Source organism: Mirounga angustirostris, unplaced genomic scaffold (genome assembly GCF_029215605.1).
Source record: "Mirounga angustirostris isolate CCGP_5_RB_7025 unplaced genomic scaffold, mMirAng1.0.hap1 SCAF_7, whole genome shotgun sequence".
Classification (NCBI taxonomy): domain Eukaryota; kingdom Metazoa; phylum Chordata; class Mammalia; order Carnivora; family Phocidae; genus Mirounga; species Mirounga angustirostris.
The window spans coordinates 128008022-128028278 of NW_026991715.1; the positions used below are offsets into that span (position 1 = coordinate 128008022).

A 20257-nucleotide genomic window follows, 5' to 3' on the forward strand; every position below is an offset into this window, starting at 1 on the left:
ACACTCATAATGATTAAAAAACAAAAGCAAAACTCTTATGCACACCATTCCTGGGGTTTTTTGTTTTATTTTGTTTGTTTGTTTGTTTGTTTGTTTTAAGGAATGAGGGGTAGAGAAGGCAAGAGAAAGAATAAGGAAAGTAATAAAGACAGTACCTGGGCCCAGAGTTGCTACAAATGAACATTTGAGTCAGCAAACTTTCTACTCAGGAATATTCTTCCAGATGAATAGGATTTCATGTTTTCATTTATTCAGCAAATATAAGGGATCACAAGATACGTCTCAGACAAGTGCTAAAAAGTGAGGATACAGAAATGAGTATAATACAGCCCCTGGCCTCAAGGAACCCAAACTCTTACAGAAACTGTATTTGTCAGCAATATTGAAATTGTTTTTCAGCTTTCTTTTGTGGGCAAAATATTATCCTTTCAGCCTAGACACAGCTGACAACAAAGAAACAAGCTTCTAACTGTCCCTTTAAATTTCCAAGCTTGGTTTCTGTTGAACTGGCAGAGGCAAATTGGGATCTCCTCTCCAAGTTGCCCCTAATTATAAGCATTGTGTGTGCTTCGGCCGGGATCCAGTTTGCTGATGAACACAACAAGCCTTCATTGTTTTATAATAATAAAGAGAACTGTGCAGTCAAGCCATGCCACGATGTTAGGCTCATGGTCATTGTCTAAATGAGCTTCTAAACACGGGCCTGGAACACAGGCTCCCAATTTAGGCCACCACTATCCGTTCTTCCTTCAAGTCCCCCACTCTTGAACAGGAGGACTGCAAGACCCAGCATGCTTCCAGGGCTCCGAGGACCACTGAAAAGCAGAGTTCATAATCCCATGGTTCCCAAGATCAGGCAAGAACACCAGGTGTGGCTGAGCCTCTGTTGTTCCTGGAGGTTTCACCTAACCTGACAGTTGGGGGGCCTGTGTTGAACAAGTGAAGATGCTGTGTTCAAGGAAACTCTGTCCATGTGACCCCCTCCTTCCCCATTGCCAGTACAAGAGCTTCATTCCCTTGGTGGCCGAGTTTTAGAGGCCCTGAAGCAACATCCAAATCCCAGCCACCAGCTACATGTCAGCTATGCAGTATTGGGCCAGTTACTAAACCTTTCTGGAACACCTCAGTTTTTAAAAGAATAGCTATACCTACAAGTCCATTTCTATGTGGATCCAATGAGATGGTATCTAGGAAGTACATTACCTGGTATGGGGTAAGTGCTCAATACATTGTATTTCTGTTATGACTGTTGTCATAGGGGAGGAGGTGCATTACTGTCCTAGGGCTACCATAACTGACTACCAGGAACTAAATAGCTTAAAGCAACAGAAATGTATTCTCACAGTTTTGGAGACCAGAAGTTCAAAATCAAAGTCTCGATAGGGCCATGCTCTCTGTCTTAGCTTCTGGTGGTTGTGAACAATCCCTGGCTTTCCTTGGCTTGTAGCTGGGTCACTTCAATCTCTGCCTCTGTCCTCACACAGCCAGCTTCCCCTCAGATGTCCGTGTCTTCCGGTGGCTTTCTCTTCACTGTGTGTACCTGTGTCTCCTCCAGGACACTAGTCATGTTGGATTAAGGGCCCACCCTATTCTGGTATGGCCTCATCTTAATTTATATCATTATTACACCTTCAAAGAAATATTTCCACATAAGGTCACATTCATGTACCACTCCCACTTTGGGGGACACTTAAACTTTGGAGGATGTAGTTCAGCCCACAACAGGTTAGGGCTTTGGGAGGCTCTAGGAAGTCCTTTTTAGAATGGTAAACACCCTTGAGAGATCATACCAGAGCCTTATCAGAAAAGGCTCATACCATCATTTACAGAACAGTTCAAGATAGAATGTAGTGCTATGTTTGAGCAAATGTTACAATAATAATGCAAATTGGGAGACTGAGACAGAGGGGATCCATGTGGGCCAGCATGGCCAAGAGAAGCTTCGTGAAGAGATGGGATGCAAGCTGAGCTCTCACACTTCCTCTGTCTTCTTCCTTTCCTGAAGTAGCCCCAGAGCACTCCCATACTCATTTCAGGGAAGATGTGGGGCAGAGAGCTACACCACATGCCCCTCTTCCAGCCACCATCCACAAGGGCTTCGGGAGACACTGGCTAAGAAATTGGAGCAGGCCCGTGACACCCAGGTGTCCATGCTGGTCCTGTTCCAAAGCCAGCAGCCTAGAAAGGAATCCTTGCCTGGTTCTGAACACCAGTGCACGTGATGCCTGGTCCAGACCCCACGGAGAACACTGGCTGCCCTCGTGGAGCTGTGGGAGAGGAAGAGCCCAAATTCTTCTTCCAGTAGGACTCCTTGGCTGAAACGTGTACTCCTTCTGAAACAGAGCATCAAAGAAACTTTCCTGTGGGATTTTAGGAGAGATTGGATTTTATAATAGGCTTAAAGAAGAGGCCTAAAGAAGAAAAGAATCAGCAGTGAAGATTTTTGGGTTCTAGGAACATTGTGTGTTACCAATTCCCAAGTGCCGTTCGAACCTGCAAACAAAATAGGATTGTGACAGCTAACCGAAGACATTTATTTCTTCGCGGAAAAACAAGGTCCCGTCAAGAGAATGATGAGCTATGAGGAGATTAAAAGCATTTTTTTTGCCTTCATGACTGGAAGGTGAAAAAAAGGCAGAAAGAGGAAAAAATACTTGCACAGTTTTTGGGTAAAGAGGATAGTACCTCAATCTCTACTTTTAACTGCCAGTCCTATTGACAGAAGACAGGAGCCTGTTTGTGAAAAAAGTTTTTCTTCAAAACTATTCCAATCTCTTCTGTAAGGAAGAAAGCAAGGCAACCAGAGGTCAGAGAGGCACTCAGGCAAAGTTTGAAACAATTTCACTTTAGAGAAGAAAAATCTGCTCTTTGGGGCCTTATTGAATATCTTCCAGCCCAAGAGTACATGGACCAGTCCAACCTGAGTGCCGCTCCTAGAATGTATGTGCTGGGGACCCCTGAGAAATTCCCTGCATCTTGGATGAGGAAATCAGGCCAAGGGGTGGGGGTGGGGGGGTGGATGAGGGACTTACTTGCCTAGAGGTTTCAGAGTAGAACAAGGATTAGAATCCAGGTAACTCATCGGATGCTTACTGTGGGAATTATCTGTGTATGTTTTATGTCTTCATCTACGTGGTACATTTCTGGAGAGCAGTGATCACATTTTATATATCTGTAGCTTCTGCCCTGCTGAGCTCTGCTCAGAATTCGTTGGTTAGTCAGCTAGCTGGGTTACTGTCTGGTGCTTTGAATGGTATGATTGGTAAAACTGTCTCTGTTGAGCTCTGGCTATGCCACTTACCGGCTGGGTAACATTGTGCAGCTTTTTAACTTCTGTAGGTTTCACAGTCCTCATTTGTATAATGGAAAGACTCCTATTTGCCTGATCGCACTGCTGGGGAGATTAAGTGAAGCAATGCACGTGAAATATCGCGTTCAACTATCGCATGACAATATTGCAGAGCCAAACACCTCTAAACCCAGGGCCCTAAAACTACCATCATGTGTAGTTAGCTCAGCGTCTGCGGGTCAGCTAAGGTTCAGCTAATCTAGCTTGGCCTTGGTTGGCCTTGACTGCCAGCCGTAGGTTCGGTCTAGGTTTGCTCCATGTGCCTCCCATCCTCTGTGGTCCACTAGCTGTGCGAACCAGGTCCTTCTCCTGGGGACAGCAGAAGCTCATCAGGCCAGGCTCATCCCCCTGCACCTCCCAAGGCCCCATAAGGATCACCTCTACTGATACCACATTGTCCAAAGCAAGTATTGGGCTGAAGCCAAAGTCGAGCAGTGAAGTATTCACCGCCCACCAGGCAGCCATGGCAAGGGTGGGAATGTGTATATAACACTGTTACACAGGAGTGAAGAACTGTGACTCATAATTCAGTTTAACACAAACACTTCGCACAGTGTCTGTTACATAATCACTGTTCAGTGGATGTCAACTACTGTGAATTATTGTGAAGCCTTTCTGGGTAGACATATAACATCTTCCATTAATAGAAGTTGTGCTCATTCACTTACAAAGGATAATCTTTGTTTTTTTGTTTGTTTGTTTTATTTTTCTCTCCTTCCACAGATTTACTTTGCACCAAGGACAACTTATCAGCCAGTTTCTGCCAAACACTAAAAACCATGAAGAAATGTTCTGTGCCCACTGTGAGGGCTCAGTGCTGCCTCTCATGTTCCCAGACACACATCGTCCACACCCGAAGGCCAAGAAAGCCACAGTTGCTCAAAAACCCCAAAGCATTCTAAGTCCAGAAGGAAGCCACCCCCCACCACAGACTGCAGCAGCCCGGGGACTGACTCGACTGCATTCTAGCCCCAGGAAACCACTTCACTGAGGTTTTCCAGTCCAACTTTGGCTCAAAACAAAATCCCCTGTGTTTTATTAGCCACTAAATGCCCTTGCAAAAGGCATGGGACTGTAATGTTTGCTGCTCCCTGACAGGTGAGATATCCAAGAGGTTCAGGCATCTCCTGGGATGTGCTCTTGGGAAAGGTGCCAAATTAGGTAAGTCAGTGACATGATGTCTTTTCCCCCCTTGAAAGTAAAAACGAAGACACCAGATTTTTCCCAGACTACCTCAGGAGTATCAGGAAATAGAACCACATGCATCCAGGGAGCAGTCTTGTTGATTTACCTTGGTGAAATCATCCTTTTTTTCCCTCCCTGCTTGGGGAAGCTGCTGTTCAATATGTCATGGGAGAGATTTCAGAAACATTCCTTTAATTCACCCAGGCAGAGGGCCACTTTCTTTAGCCAGTACTCAGCTGGGGCAGGGAGAGACAGTGTTGGCTATTATCACTCAGCCCCCGTAGACTCGGTATCTGGGCTCTTTAGACTCCTGTGCCTGCCTGGAGACATGAGAAATGAGAGGAAATGGTCAGAAACTGTAGGATTTAGCAAAGGTAAGGGATTTAGCTTAATTCTAGGGAAGACGTTTCTGACTCAAGGATAATTTCTATGAAAACTCTTAAAAAGGAAATGAACAGAAATCAATTTCTTGCCGGTGTAAGAAAAGAAACATGGACCTTTATACTTCCTACTTTCCTGGCCAATACCTTTCCTTTGGGGAAGAGCTGATGAGTCTTCCCGTCTGACTTCCTCTCCAGTGTGTTCCCTGCCTGAGTCATCAACTCAGAGGTCCAACTGTCTTTCCACTGCTGGGGGTTCCTGCACAAGAGCTGCCATAGCCAGGTCCGTGGGGGCGACACCCCCCCACTTACCCCAAGGACAGAAGATGGAGCTCAAGATCAAAATATTTCAGAGGACCAGGTCAACTGTATTAAGTACAAGAACTGATACAAACTTCTAGTCTTGAGGGAAAAAACCCACAACTCAAAGTGAGGTTAAACATGACCCCCATACACCCAATAGTTACTTTGGAAGGTCTGTTCCTTGATCTATTCTCCAAGTCAGGAGAGTCCAAAACAGTGAAATGAACGTGAAAATGCTTATTCTGGATGTTCTCACCACCCATCAGGAGGCTGTGGTCTCAAATACAAGGCAACTTTCCTAGTTTGTAAGGGGAGGCATTTACATGATCTGAACCCAGAGAGTGAGGACGGGTGGGTGGGTGGGGGCCTCTTGACAGAGGGGAAGGCAGGGATGGGGCCTTCACGTTGTGAGCAGCAGCGTCGTGCAGACTTGTGCACAGGTAGAGGGCAGTTGCTATTCCCCATGGAGCACAGTGTGCCCTAGCTCCCTTGAATTACCCATCCGTTCAGCAGAATGGTGCTCTCGAAAAACGGTGCTAGTATCTAGAAGGTGGCAGGACTAATATAAACACACAGATAGATGTACCAGCGGGCAAGTCCATCCGCATCTGTTAAACGTGTAATGGTGTTGCTGGCCAATGCCAGTTCTATTGCTTGGACACTAGAAGCTTAACGTTGTTATATGATGTGCTTTGTATTTTTTTTTTCAAGCCACTAATGTGTATTATTCTGATAAACTCCTGTAGAAAATAAAACACTAGGGCTGGGATGGAACTTAAGAAAGAAGAGAAACAGGATGAAAACAGACATGTTTACCTGAAGCCAGGGAGTTTATTTCTCGATGATGACGTTCTTGTATTCTCTGTCTTTAAAGGCAAACATTGCTGGCTGATGATATAATCTCTGGTGAAATGACAGTTTTAGAGAGGAGAGGCTTAAATGGTTAGTGATGTGAGTGGTAGAGGAGAATCTGGTTTTTTCTAATGAGGCAGTTCACTAAGACTGTTCCTGGAGTGGAGTGTGGGCTTTCGGGGGGCTGAATGTCGTCACTGGGGCTGAGTTATTTCACCTGGTACTGTACTAGCTATCAGAGGCTTATGCATGTCATCAGAGACCTGGATATGACCAGTCTTTCAAAACTCAGGAATAAACCCAGATCCCTACTGACCTCAGCAAACTCAGCTAGGCCAGATTTCCCAATACACAAAGTGGGCCACGTTATTTATGACCCACGTGGTGAAGAAGATGATAGACATGTGGGGAGGGTCTGCCCAGATACTCCATTCTAGGCCTTTCTCCAGTTTCTCAAAGACAAGAAATTAGCCCCTAATCATGCATCTCACACATTCCCTTCCTGTGTGGAGGCTGCGTTGTGGGATAGTTGTGTGGCATCCATTATTCTGGACTCCAGGATAGAAACAGCCCTTGTTGTTAGAGTCATCTGACACAGTCGTTACCTTGACAATCACTCAGCTTTGGATCATCAGGCTTTTGACAGGTCCCTGTGTTTGCGATCAGAGAGGGGAGACTCTGAAGACAAGAACCTAGACAGTGTCTTCACCATTTCTTCAGAGCTCACAGGGGACAACACGAAAGCAGCATCATTGGTTTATTTAACACACGTCCTCTTTTCTTCCCACCTTGAACAAGCAAGTGAGAGGTGTAGCAAGACACACTGGATACCCATCTACCATGAACCAGAGAGGCCACCGCAGGGTCTGGTGCTTAAATGCAGCAAGGTTCTCGAACCCATGTTGGTTTACATTGCCTTTCACATGGTAGAGTTCGCTGTTCTCTGAAAAGTTGTGGGTTAATTTAATTCTTGAATATTGAAACATAATTTAGTGCACCATGAGAAAACAGTATTTCAAGAGACTAGTGAATACTTTTCTAAAAAGGGAAATCATTTCGTGGATACTACAATTGCCTCTTTGTGGGAATGACTTGTTGGATGATGGGCTTTCTTGGTGCATGCGTCCCAATGTGGTGCTTTCAGATATTTAGGGAATGTTTTTGATAGATTTCATCAAGTTTCTGAAGCAAATTTGAGAGATTTATATTGTTTCAGACTATCATTTCCCAATCAATTGGCTTAAATCCTTCAAACTCTAAGAGCTACACATTGCTACCCCAGAGATTGCAGGTCTTAGCTCTTCTCCCTCTGACTTTAGGTTGAAGCCAGGGGACAGTGTATCTGGTGCTCAGTGCACAGCAATTCACTTTCAGGGGAGAAACCACATGACATGAATTGCCTGGTGCTATAACTTAGCCAACATATTTGATGCTACTCCTGTTTTGTTGTATTGCAAATTCAAATATTGTTATTATTAGTATTATTATTTTAAATTATACCATTTAAAAAAAACCACATAGTTGGCAAAGCACAGTTCTACCTATGACTGTCCTCCAAAGTGGTTGTATAATGTATATGGCCCAACCCATTTGCTCTCCCTGCATCTCTGTGCTGTGCTGGCCAGGCCCAGCCTCCTTAAGGGGTCCCTTGGTGGGTACCTCAGTACTTAAAACCAGATTGTAATCATAGCCTGCCTTTGGGTGGTATTAATAAATGGCTAAACTCATTGATGTTTCCATGTGATTCATTTACTCCTGCTGTGAGACTCCCACCACCCACCAGTGTTACCCTGGAATTTAGCAACTGGAGGAGGATGATGCCAGTTTCTTCCTCCCACACTCCATGCAGATTCCTTTCTCTTCCACCCCAGCTCATTATGTCCCCGGATGAGTCACAACCCAGGTGAGGTAGAACGTAGGTCTCTTCTCCTGAATGATCATACAACTGACACAGCCCACCGTATGATGATCTGAAGTGATGCCTAGAATTCTCCTCAGCACCAGGTTCAGTGTATTCAGACGTGCAGCTCACAGTAGAACCTACTTCCTCAATCTATCCAACATGTAGACATAATGTTTAAGAGAAAGTAACCCATCTCTGGAGGATCTTACTCTGGAAATCCAGTCCTTTTTCCAAAATGGTACATAGCATAACAAGTGTAGTCAGCAAAGTTAGAATTTGGACATGGAGACATGGAATTTACTCAGATGGAACGAGTAAAAATGAGACTGGCAAGAGCCAGGCATCTGCGGGCAATCCCTAGGATGTTCAAAGGCATACGCAAGAGTGGTATCATTTTTTGATCGAGAAGACCTCACAGAGGGCCATGAACACCTCCTTGTTTGTACCTTAAAAACTCTTCTTTCTGTGATGACTAGGGAACTCTTATCCTACAAAACTCAGATTAAATTCTGTCTCTCCCTGAGAAGCTTACACTAACCCTGCCAGAAAGACTGAGACACTTCTCTGATCCTCCTCCACCTTGTCTATTTTTCTCTAGAACAATAATTCTTAATCAAGAATGATTTTTGTCCCTAGGAAACATTTGACAATGTCTGGAAACATTTTTGGTTTTCACAATTTGAGGGGTAGGAGAGTGGGGAGAGAGTGCTATAGGAATCGCCAAGATTTCTGCTAAACATACAACATGACAGCCCCTCCCCCCAACAAAGAATTATCTGGTTCAAAATGTCAATAGTTTGAAGTTGAAGAACTGCACTCGAACGATTATCACCCTGGAGTGAGTAGCAGCATTTCTGGGTTGAGTAAAACTGAGCTCACCCTAAAATTCAGAACCCACAAAAAGACTGATGAGGTGGGTCAGGAAACCTCCAAAGAAGAAAACATGTTTATCAGGATTCAAAGCACATCTGCTTGAAAAAGCATCTTAATGTTGGAGGAAAGAGTAGTGAGCATAGCTCCAAAAGAGATTTAATCAGCCCCTGGGGGCTCAAGTGTTCAATCCTAGAGCCAGGGGCAATAAACCAAAAACAAGTAAAATAGAAAAATGACATATTGGGGATTTGGAATAATCCTCCTCTTCCAACTGAGTTTTCTACCCAAACAGAACAGACATAAGTCAGATCAAAATAATAGCTTTCCTAAAGGTGAGGCTGGCCTAGAGAGCATACTTTGGATGCAGACAGGAAAGGGTTTTCCTATCCTTCTCTATCTCTCCAGGTTTCAGGCTCAAGAAAGATGGGGGCCAGAGAAAGAGAGAGAGAGAGATGGATCACTCAACCCATTAACCCGTTAAAAGTATCCATGGCCATTAAGTGTTCACCAATAGCAGCATTCCCTCCTGCACTGGGAAGAGTTATTGACAAGGGTATCACAAAGGTCCCAAAAGGATATCCCAACACTACCAACACTGAGTCCTCTTGTTTCTATGCAAGAGAGGTAAAAGTAGCATGAAGGGAAGAGATGTGGGGCTGAGGAGAACAGAGAAGGCATTATCTAAAAAGATTCCTTTTCCATAAATCCTAAATGAGGATATGACATTTTTTAAAGATCACAAAGAAAATACGTGGCAGGCATAGTAAAAAATAAGACAGAGATTAGTGAGAGAGTGGTCCTGCTTCTGTGCTCATTCCCCAACCAAGCATTACCCACGCCTTCCCTGGACAAGTCCAAACTCTCTCCTTTTATTGGTACAGCCTGGCACACCTCCATCTCTAGCTTTGTGGGCAGTTGCCCAGACTAGGGGTCCTCAGTGACGGTGCCTGCAGCCTCAGTACTAATAGTCTATGGTACCTGGGGTCAGAGTCCTATCAAGAGATTCCCAAAGAAGCAGCACAGTCTGGCTGGAGCTGGGCATCAGGCATCAGCCAGCTGGGGCGGGGGGGCACTGTCCTGCCCAAATGCCGATAGGAAACCACTGAGGTGTGGGAGAAAGCCATTAAGAGAATTAATCCACAGGAGACATTCTCTTGTTGCTCCCAAACTATCAGGAATTTGTAGGGTAGGTAGGAACAGATCCAGGGGAAAACTAACTCTTAAACCATGACTAACTATATTCTTAATTTCAGACTGCCAAGAACCTGCTTAAAGTTCTTTTACCAACATGCCACTCCTCCAGACTCAGCCCTTGGAAGAGAAGAATATTTTTTGTTATTTCTGTTCCTGGAACTTAGCTCACTGTCTAGCACATAGTATGTGTTCAATAAAAATGTGTTGATGCCAAGTGAAGGAGCTGGGAAGATACATGAAAGTCTTAGTAACTGAGAGGTGAAAGATTATTCTGGAAGCTGAATTTGGTAATCCATTCAGAACCACCAGAGAGAGCTAAACTCACCATCATAGCTAGTAATCAACAATTAATTATAGGCACTTGAAACATTCAAGCAATTTTCAGGAATGGTATTTGGGACCATATATGGGTGCCCTGTGAACTACCCTCTCACACAGGATCCAGGGGCTGAAACCAAGGAGCCCAATGTTTCCACTTCACTAATGTCTGATGCCCGTCCTCTTTCTGGGGTCTTTCCAGTGTTTGAAGGAGAGGCAGTATGGTGGAAGCAAACAGACTACACTGGGAGCAGAACTAGATGTAAGTCTCTGTTCCAGCACCACCAACTTGTAGACTTTGGGCAAGTCTTGTGGATTCATTCACTTACATTTCTGTCTCCCAATGTGTGATCAGCTCCCTGATGGCAAGAGTCACTTCTTATTCATCATTACCCCCCCAGTTCTTAATGCCATGTCTGACATGGAAGGAATGGTTGCCTGGACAGCTCTACTTGTGGAATGAGGCTGTTGGACTAAGTCCGGGCATCTGAGGGCTATTCAGACCACATGAAAAGCATGATGCAGCTTCTGAGCTATCGATGTGATGCAAGGTTAGGAGAAGGGAAGCACTTTATAAAATAAAATACATATTGTAGCATATGAAGTATAAATCCTTGAAATAAAATGGGAAACTCCAAGGGCACTTCCTCAATTGTTGTCGGCCTCTCCCCTGCCTTGGGACTCTTTGATGGAAATGTTTAAGGCTGGATACAGTGTGCTCTGAAGTCAGATCTGCTCTGAAGGTCTGTAACATGATGATTTCTTACCTTCTGGCCACTATGGAAATCCTGCTGGACATCCCCCCTCTGTTTCTCCCCTGCTGCACAGTTCCTCACTGCAGTCCCCCCCAACCCCCCACACCAATGCTCTTTGCTTGCTAGTCCAATTTTGCTGTCAGTCAACAGAGCTTTGATGGCAGCTGACTGGCTTTTTCCACTCCACCTCTCACCCCATCACCCTCCACTATCCTGGAGCCAATCATGGGCTGGATGCCAAGTAAAACAATGGTTCTCTTCCAGTTTCAACCCATAGCAGCCCAGTTGCTGAGTGTTCTTCAGACCACGACTCTGAGGACGGAATGAGCGATCCATCCAAGGCACTTTATCCAGCTGGTTTATTTACACTGGTTCGAGGCAGGAGGCTGGGGGCCACTCCTGGCAGAGGAGATGAATCGCAACATTCCAGTTCCTGTTACTGCCTCCCAAACTTCCCCCAAACTCCTTGGTGTAAGAAGAGCCACCACTTTATCGTGCTTGCCGATGATGTGGGGCAGAGGCTCAGCAAGCAGATACACAGAGGGATAATTTGTCTCTGCCCCATGACGTTGAGAACTGCAAAAACTTTGCACGAATGACTCCATCCAAAACCCCTGCACTAAGAGACTTGAGCAAATATTAGTGGGAATTCTAGCAGCTTAAGGCCTTGTCTCTGGGACAGCCCACCCTACCCCCACCTCCCACCACCCCCCATCCCAGATGAGTTTCTGTCTGGAAAAGCTCGAGTGCACGGAAAGAATTTAGCATTTGTTCCAGCCAACACTTGGGGATAGGCCCCTGACTTCCCTTTTCTTAGAGTATTTACTAAAAACTTATTATAAATCCTTTCCCCGTCCCTTTGAGATGTATATGTATCTCCTACAACCCAGAAGTGTCTTTCTCAAGGACTGAAAGCCATTCCTTTGAAATATAATCATCGGGAAGGGTGATTTCCCAGTTTCCCAGTCTCTGTGGGAGGATAGAAGCCCCACTTTGACACAGATGACCTAATCACATTAACACTGACCAACTCTCTAACCCAATTTTAGTAATTTTTCACCTCTTTACTCTGCTCAAGCCCCCCCCGCCACCCTTCCTGCTCTTGCCCTCTCCCTTGAAAACACCAATCACTTCTGCACAAACTGGAATTGAACTCGCAACAGTGAGGTCTCTTCCTACATTCAAGGGGAGAGGACATGGACCCACCTCTCCATGGAGCAGGTACTAAATAACTGGGCCTTTGACTAGAAACCACCATGTGCACCAAGTTCCAAGTTCTGTGTGCGATAGAACTTCACCAGTCACAGATTCCATGTTTGCGAATTCGCCTATTTGTTAAAATGTAGTCATAACTCCCAGATCAATACTGGCAATGCTCCCTGATACATGCAGATCTGCAAAAAATTGGCGTCACCTGCACACATATTCCCAGCTGAGGTTGAACAAGGCAATGCTTCTTGTTTCAGCTCTCATATAGTAAACGAGTGTTCTTTTCACGGTCTATTTAGTGCCATGTTTTTCACAGTTTAGTGCTTTTTGTTGGTGATTTCACTGGTTAAAATGGCCTCTGAGTATAGCACTGAAGTCTGTCTGGTGCTGCGAGGTGCGAGAAGACTGTGCCGGGCATGCTAAAGTCTAAGAGAACGTTGGGTTAGAATGACCTCCACAGGTCATGGCATTTCATGACCGTGAGAGTTAGGTAAAGCATTCAGGTGGTATTAATTATTCATTCTTTATCCTATCAATTATTAATTAATTATCATTACCCTGCAAGAACTACACTACCTTCCAAAATGCTGATACAGCTTTATTCAAAATAGTCCAAACACTGGAAACTATTCTGGTGTCCATCAACAGCAAGAGCAATAAGCCCACTGTGATAGATGTATATCACGGAATACTACTCGGCAATAAAAAGGAATGAACTATAGAGACACGCAACAAGATGCAAGAACCTCAAGACATACGCTGAATACAAGAAGCTTTACCCAAAAGAAGACTACATAATCTTTTTTAAAATAAAATTTGAAAACAGGCAAAACCAATATATAGTGGAAAAAATCAGAATAACAGTTGCCTCTAGGGGTTGGGCGGGAGGGAGTATCAACTAGAAAGGGCCATGTGAAATATTGTTGGGCTCTGTGCCCAGAATTTCTGACTCAGTACCAAGAATTTGCATTTCTAATAAGTTTCCAGCAGCTAGTCTTGGAAATCACACTTTGAGAACCATTGCTCTAACCTAGACTTGCTTGATTGATATAGCAGATACCTCTGGCCACATTCCCAAGGCCCCATTTCAGTTCTGTACGAGCCCAGATTCATCTTGCTCCAAGCACATGCCATGCATCTGGTTGCTTTCTGCTCCAGAGCACCCTCTGTACATGCAGCTCTGAAAGGCAGAGGAGTTAAGACTGCTGGGGCAACTCTCAACCAATGGGGGTGGCCACCGTGGATAAATGTTTAGGACCCCCATCCTTTAGGTGCACAAATGTGGGAATCCTGCATGCTTCGCAGGAGGTGTTAGCATTGTCGCCCACAGAAGCAACCTCTGTAACACACCCTGAAGCTGGCTTTCTCCTTCCCTGCTCCCTTACTTCTGTTTCCTGAGATCGCTCCCCCAAATAAGCTATTCTCATCCAAGTCCTTGTCTCAGGCTCTGGGGGAACCCAAACTAAGATAACTGGGTGTATATTGGGAGATGAAAGAATGCTGACTATGATCACAAGGGCAGCACCTGACATTACCGTAGAAAAGAAAGATGGTGGACAATGGCTTTGATTGTGCTGCACCCTTGTCAAATCTATTGTTCCACAGTTCCCATTTGAACCCCCAGTGTCTACTCAATTCTGCAGACAAAGATCTACCAGCTCTCACAGCCTGGCCTTGGTTGGGGCAGAATCCAGGGTCGTGGCTTGGTGTCACAGGGATGAGGATGGGTGGCTCAGTACCAAACACTCTCCTCCTTCTGGGCAGTCATGCCTGTTTCTCAGGACACTCCCTGGATTCTGACCTCTAGTTCCCCAGGTGTTCTGCCTGATCTCTGAGCACCTTGAGAGTCTCCTGATCACCAATTTAATGCATCACATTTCATCAGTGGATCCTGCTTCCTTAGAATTAGGTCACTTTGCCTGGTCCTTTTCTGTCAGGAGAAGTGTTAGAACAGCATGTATGGAACATAGAAAGATGATCATATATGCGTGACCCCATTGCAGTAAGCTGTGAGACCACCAGAAACCAGACATGACCAGGCCTGGATCACATGGTGCTGAGGCATACTTGTAGCCTCTAGACCCAAAATATTAAACACGGAAACAATCAATATACACAGGAACAAGAACAACAACTCTCTGGAATCCAGGGAGTGAAACATTACCCATAATGAGGAGGCATTTGGGGACAGCAAGCCCAGCCTTGGGTGTCCTCCATTCTCCCATGTCCCGGCGGCCAGCCTAACGAGCTCTCATCTCCATTCCCACATAGCCTCTTCATGATGCATCTCTGGAGACTGATTCTAGGAATCTCCAGGGCGAGGGGAGTTCTCCTGGTCTCCTAATTGCCTCCCTCTCCCAAACCTCTTCCAGTGTTGGCCTCTTCTCAGACCTGCACTTCCATGGTCCCTCCCAGGTCATCCTCACTTCCTCTCGCACAAACCTGGGCTTACTCAGGCATGGGCTGCCCCCTGGTGGCTGTCTTCAGGAGGAGAAAAGCTGCGCCAACCTACCTGGCCAACACACAAAGCTGGTATTTCCCATTTAAAATCAATGCTGAGTCTCCACAGGAAAGAAAGCCTCTCGTGAGAAGAAATTAGAGTGGTAGACAGTGGTGGTGCCAATCAGCTAATAAACAGGAACACCTTTCTCCAACTCAGTGGAAATAATTGTTAATGGAGTCCAATGGGCAGAGCCGCAGGGGACCAGCTTAAATCTACGGCTACACAAAATGGCAATTGGTTTTTGGCTGATTGTCTTAGCATCTGTTTTCGATTTCAGACAACAAGTAAGCTAATAAAGCATGAGATTAAATTAGATCTCCTTGACCCTTGTGGGTTGAGAAATGGATTTGTTACGTATTGCTGGGAAGCCAATTGCCTTTAATTGCCTTTATGATCTACCAAAGAACAAAACATTAAGAAAACTCTCCTTCATTTGTGTTTGGGCACATGGGCATCTGAATCCATCTGAATGGGCATCTGAACCTCAGAAGACGAGGAAAGAAGATGCAAGCTGACAAACATTTCTTCTCTCCTTCTTACTTAGGGAGTAACAACCCAGGGACAAGAGGGTTACTTTTAAATTAAAATTGTTGTCAGATTAAAATTAAATTGCTGTCAATTAAAATTAAATATCAGATTACTGGTAGCAGGGAGATCAGAAGTGAAGGTGGTACAGCTGTGGTCTCCATTGTAGGGATTTTTTTTTTCAAGATACTCCCCAAGCTGAAATTTTGTTGACTATTCATTTGTACCATAGTATTCCTAATACATTTTCACGTCGCAATTCCAAAGGCCAGCTTCCCCCAAGATGCATTGGCTGGGCTATCGTACATGGCCTCTGAGGTCCGATGTAGAAGAAAATATCCACTCTAGCCAAGTAAACAAAGAAGGATCTTCTGGGGCTCCTTAGCAGGTTACTTGGCAGATAAGCCTCTGGGCTCTGTCTAGTTTGGCATGATCTTGTCCAGGGTCTTTGATGAGAGTGGTCCTCCTGCCATGAAAAGCTGTGTAGGTAAAAGAGTAGAAACCTAGTGTTAGCATCATCACAGCATTCACTTGTTCACTAAGGATTTTATTGACTGCCCATTGGACAACAAGCACTGTGCGTTAAATTAGGGTCAATTCAAAGAAGTATCAAGACAAGTCTCCAGGGCGCCTGGGTGGCTCAGTTGGTTAAGCGACTGCCTTCGGCTCAGGTCATGATCCTGGAGTCCCGGGATCGAGTCCCGCATCGGGCTCCCTGCTCAGCAGGGAGTCTGCTTCTCCCTCTGACCCTCCTCCCTCTCGTGCTCTCTGTCTCTCATTCTCTCTGTCTCAAATAAATAAATAAAATCTTTAAAAAAAAAAAAAAAAGACAAGTCTCCACCCTAAAGGAGTTTGCCATCCAGCAGAGAGCTGACCCAAACATCTAAAAGAAAAATTCAGGGGCTCTTGGGTGGCTCAGTCAGTTAAGTGTCCCACTCTTGATTTCGGCTCATGTCATGATCTCAGGGTCCTGGAATTGAGCCCCACATGAGGCTCCATGCTCCACGCTCAGTGGGGAATCTGCTTGAGATTCTCTCCCTCGAATTCAGAAGCAAAATACAGTAAAAGGGAATACATCAAAAGTCACCACAAAGCAGAATAGTTTGTGCATAGGGAATCAGAATAACCAGCCATCAGAGTTTGGAAAAATCACTGACAGGGAGAAATTTCACCTGAGTAGCCCAATCTAAGTACAATGTCTCATTGAAACAAACCAAAAGCAAGTGGAAAGTATTTCCAAACTTTGCTAGCTTCTCTCAAAGAACATGAAGGAATGCAGTTCAAAACCTACAGTTGTATTTCTCTAAATTTTTTCTTCTCCCTTCTAGTTGTCCCACATTTAGAGAGGCTCATTTTCTCAAACCCTAATACTTACCAGAGTTGTCAGGAAGCCCCACTCCTTCCCTACTTGTCCCCATCTTCTCCAGGCCCGAGTCTACTTAACCACTCTCCTCAATTGGCAGCATATAACCCAGGAATGGGCTTGCCAATGACAGGACCCTCTTTAGAGGGTCAGCACAGGAGGGAAGCTGGGCTGGCAAGAACAACACACAAGTTCTCTCTGGCAGGCCGGTAGTTTAGGGTGGATGGAATAAGGAGCAGCTTGCATAGCAGCACTGATAAACTTTGTTCCCATCACTAGGAAGATTGCCAGACGGAATGGAAACGGCCACGTGTAGAAGTTGCCTCCGGCTTTGCAACATCGGATGTGACCAGGGAGACAAGACACGGGAAGTGATGCCTCTTAGAGCAACATCATGAGATAGTAATATTGCATTCCAACATTTGAACTGTGATTTAGCCAAGCCACCCCTCAATCTACTTATATTTATTTAATGGGCTTAGGAATGTTAATCAATTCAATGCATACTCGGCCACACATGCTATAAAAATCATGCACACGTGTGTCTGAGTGAAGAAGAAGGATCATCTGTTGTTATGTGTTTGATCCATATTCATTTGTTTCGGCTTCTGCTAACTTCTCCTCGCAAAGAAGGAATAGTGGTCACCAATGTCTCGAGGAAAAAGTGTTTGAAAGAAAATGTATGAGGGCGCCTGGGTGGCTCAGTTGGTTAAGCGACTGCCTTCAGCTCAGGTCATGATCCCAGGGTCCTGGGATCGAGTCCCGCATCGGGCTCCCTGCTCTGAGGGGAGCCTGCTTCTCCCTCTCCTGCTCCCCCTGCTTGTGTTCCCTCTCTCGCTGTGTCTCTCTCTGTCAAATAAATAAAATCTTTATAAAAAAAAATGTATGAGATTTCCTACTTTCACTTATTCACTTCTAACTGGGGAAAGGCTCACCAGTATCTAACTTTTGGTGTGAGTTCATGGAACACTGACAAAGTGCGTGGTCATTCCCCTCGTCAAAGCAATAAGAGCTGCAATTGTAAATCTCATCTAGTTACGCCAGCCTGTGAAAGCCAGCTGAGGCCCAATGGACACAATTGATCTGTTAAGGAGAAATCTTAGGAAAACAGCTGGTTGCTCTTCAGCGCCTACAGGAGGCAAACAAAGATAAGTTTGCAAGTGCTTTTCCACCATTTTCCAAACTAGAAAGTCATTCACCACCCTACACAACTATCACCATCAACTGATAAAGTACTCCTGGAAATATGATAAATTGATATTCTGGTTTATACATCAATTTCCTGTGAGCTTGGTTAATATGTCAATTCCTCAGATAAAATTCAGTTTCTAAAGCTGCCAAGCCGAAAGTCAGAGCTTAGACTATGATTGAGCCATCCCCATCACCCCCACTACCTTTTGAGGCTCAGCATGAGTAGCTAGCTGACCACCCACTGCGGCATCTAAACCTCTGTTTTCCCAGATCTCACTCAGCAAGTGAGACAGGCAATATGTTCTGAGAATTTCAATGTCCAGCACAGTGCCTGCCATGTAGTAAGAATTTAATAACTTTTGTGGAAATCATCTTTTCTTTTGTTCATGGATTCATAGGAGAGATGTGTAGTTAAGAAGTTGGAATTTGGAGGAGGAGGCAGCTAACATAGGGGCTGGAGGAGAGTGGGGAGGCAGAGGTGAGAAGACACGGGTCATGCCCTGGGACATGAAAGCAGCCTATCTGTGAGGGAGAATGTAGTGGCGTGAGCAGGTGCGCATCCAGGAGCCGAGCCGAGGAGTGGGATGCCCAAGAAACTGAAACTCAGAGACAGTGTCCTGCCCTATTCACTCACCGTGGCAGGAGACCAAGGGTACACTGGGCCATCTCAGAGGGGGCTGGATGGGTACTCCCTCCCAGTCCTCACACTGATCTGACCCCTCCTCCTGTCTGCACCAGACCCAGCCTGTTGCAGCTCGGGCAGCAGAGAGAGTATGTGCTGGGTTTCTCTAGAGCTGCCGAAGGTTTTTCCACCAGCCAAATGTTGGCCCCCGCCCCGCCTGTTCTGAGCCCCAAGCGGTGTTTGCTTTAGCCTTGTCCCTGGCATCTGTGGGGCCTGGAGTAAGAGTCCAGTTGGAGGTCCACATACCAAATGTCTTAATGCTTAAAGGTTATAGAACAAGCTACATCCTCAGCCCAGCCTGGGTTTCCATCCAGCGTCCCACGGTCCTCTGCCCTTGTGACTGAGAAGTTAAACAAACCATCCCTGAGCCGGTCCTGCCTCCTGAGAAGCTGGCCCAGCCCCAGAACTGATCCCAAGTCCGTGAGGGACACGGACCTGGCCAAGCTCCCCAGGAGCTTAGGACATGCAGGGTCGCCTCCCTGGTGCCTCAGGTTTCCAGCTCAAAATCTGCAGGCAGTTCTAAACACTTGCCCAAACCACATCTCCGCGGCGGAGGGAAGAGGAGAGCCCGGTCATCTGGGATCTGCTCTGCCCACGAGCCCTGCACACTTACCCTTCAAGCTGGGGCAGCCACGCTCTGCCTGCTTTCTGTGGGTCGAGGCCGCAATGTCACCTCCTCAGCCCGCACTCACATGTCCTCTCACCCACAGACGCCTCTGGCCTGAGGAGCCCAGGGGGTCTATCTGGAGTGTAAAAAACAAAAACGAGGAAAAACAAAACATAGGAACGTATTTCGCCTTTGTCCCGGGTGCCACAGTCTACATGCGGCATTTCAAGCCAGGACGCCCACCCAGGGAAGAACTAGGTAGAAGTACTAGGAAGAACACGCCGTAGGATGTCTCTCTCATGTAACCGTGCACGAGGGAGCTGAAACTGAAGCCCGAGCCCCACAGGGAGAGAGAGAAAAAAGAGAAAGACTTTCCTGCTGGCTTTCCTGCTTGGGAAGCTGAGCTTGAGTCCTCCAACAAACTACCACCAACTGGATGGCTTAAAACATCACACGTTTCTTATCTTACACTTCTGGAGGTCAGAAGTCCAATCCCGGCCTCACGGGGTTACAATCCAGGTGTTGGGGAGCCTACTTTCTTGCCTCTTCCAGCTCCTAGAGGCTGCCGGCATCCCTTGGCTCACAGTTCCCATCCTGTCTTCTTCTTTTTTTTTTTTTTTTATTTTCACTTCCTTTTTTTTTTTAATATTTTTATTTATTTGTTTGAGAGAGAGAATGAGAGAGAGAGAGCATGAGAAGGGGGAGGGTCAGAGGGAGAAGCAGACTCCCTGCCGCGCAGAGAGCCCGATGTGGGACTCGATCCGGGGACTCCAGGATCATGACCTGAGCCAAAGGCAGTTGCTTAACCAACTGAGCCACCCAGGCATCCCCCCATCCTGTCTTCAAAGCCGGCACGAGCTGCTCAAGTTATTCGCACATGGCTTCCCTCTGGTTCTCTTCTTTGGACTCCTCTGACTTTCAGGGACCTTTGTGACTACATTGGACCCACCTAGATAATCGAGGATGCTCTCTCTGTGTTAGTGTCAGCAGATTAGCAACCATAATGCCCTCTGCGATCTGAATTCCCCTCTGCCATGAATCTAACCTACCCACAGGTTCTGGGGA

At 45.8% G+C, this 20257-nt stretch overlaps 1 protein-coding gene across 2 annotated transcripts in view; it reads left to right on the forward strand.

The window, feature by feature from the left end:
• The window catches only part of ADAMTS12 (ADAM metallopeptidase with thrombospondin type 1 motif 12), a 298641-nt gene extending 290849 nt beyond the window's left edge, over positions 1-7792 (forward strand). For both annotated transcript variants that reach the window (XM_045862685.3, XM_045862677.3), the window contains one exon: positions 4073-7792. In XM_045862685.3, the coding sequence (XP_045718641.1) occupies positions 4073-4123 (51 nt within the window). In that variant the 3' untranslated portion in view covers positions 4124-7792. The remainder of the gene's footprint in view (positions 1-4072) is intronic.
• Positions 7793-20257: the final 12465 nt, after the last annotated feature.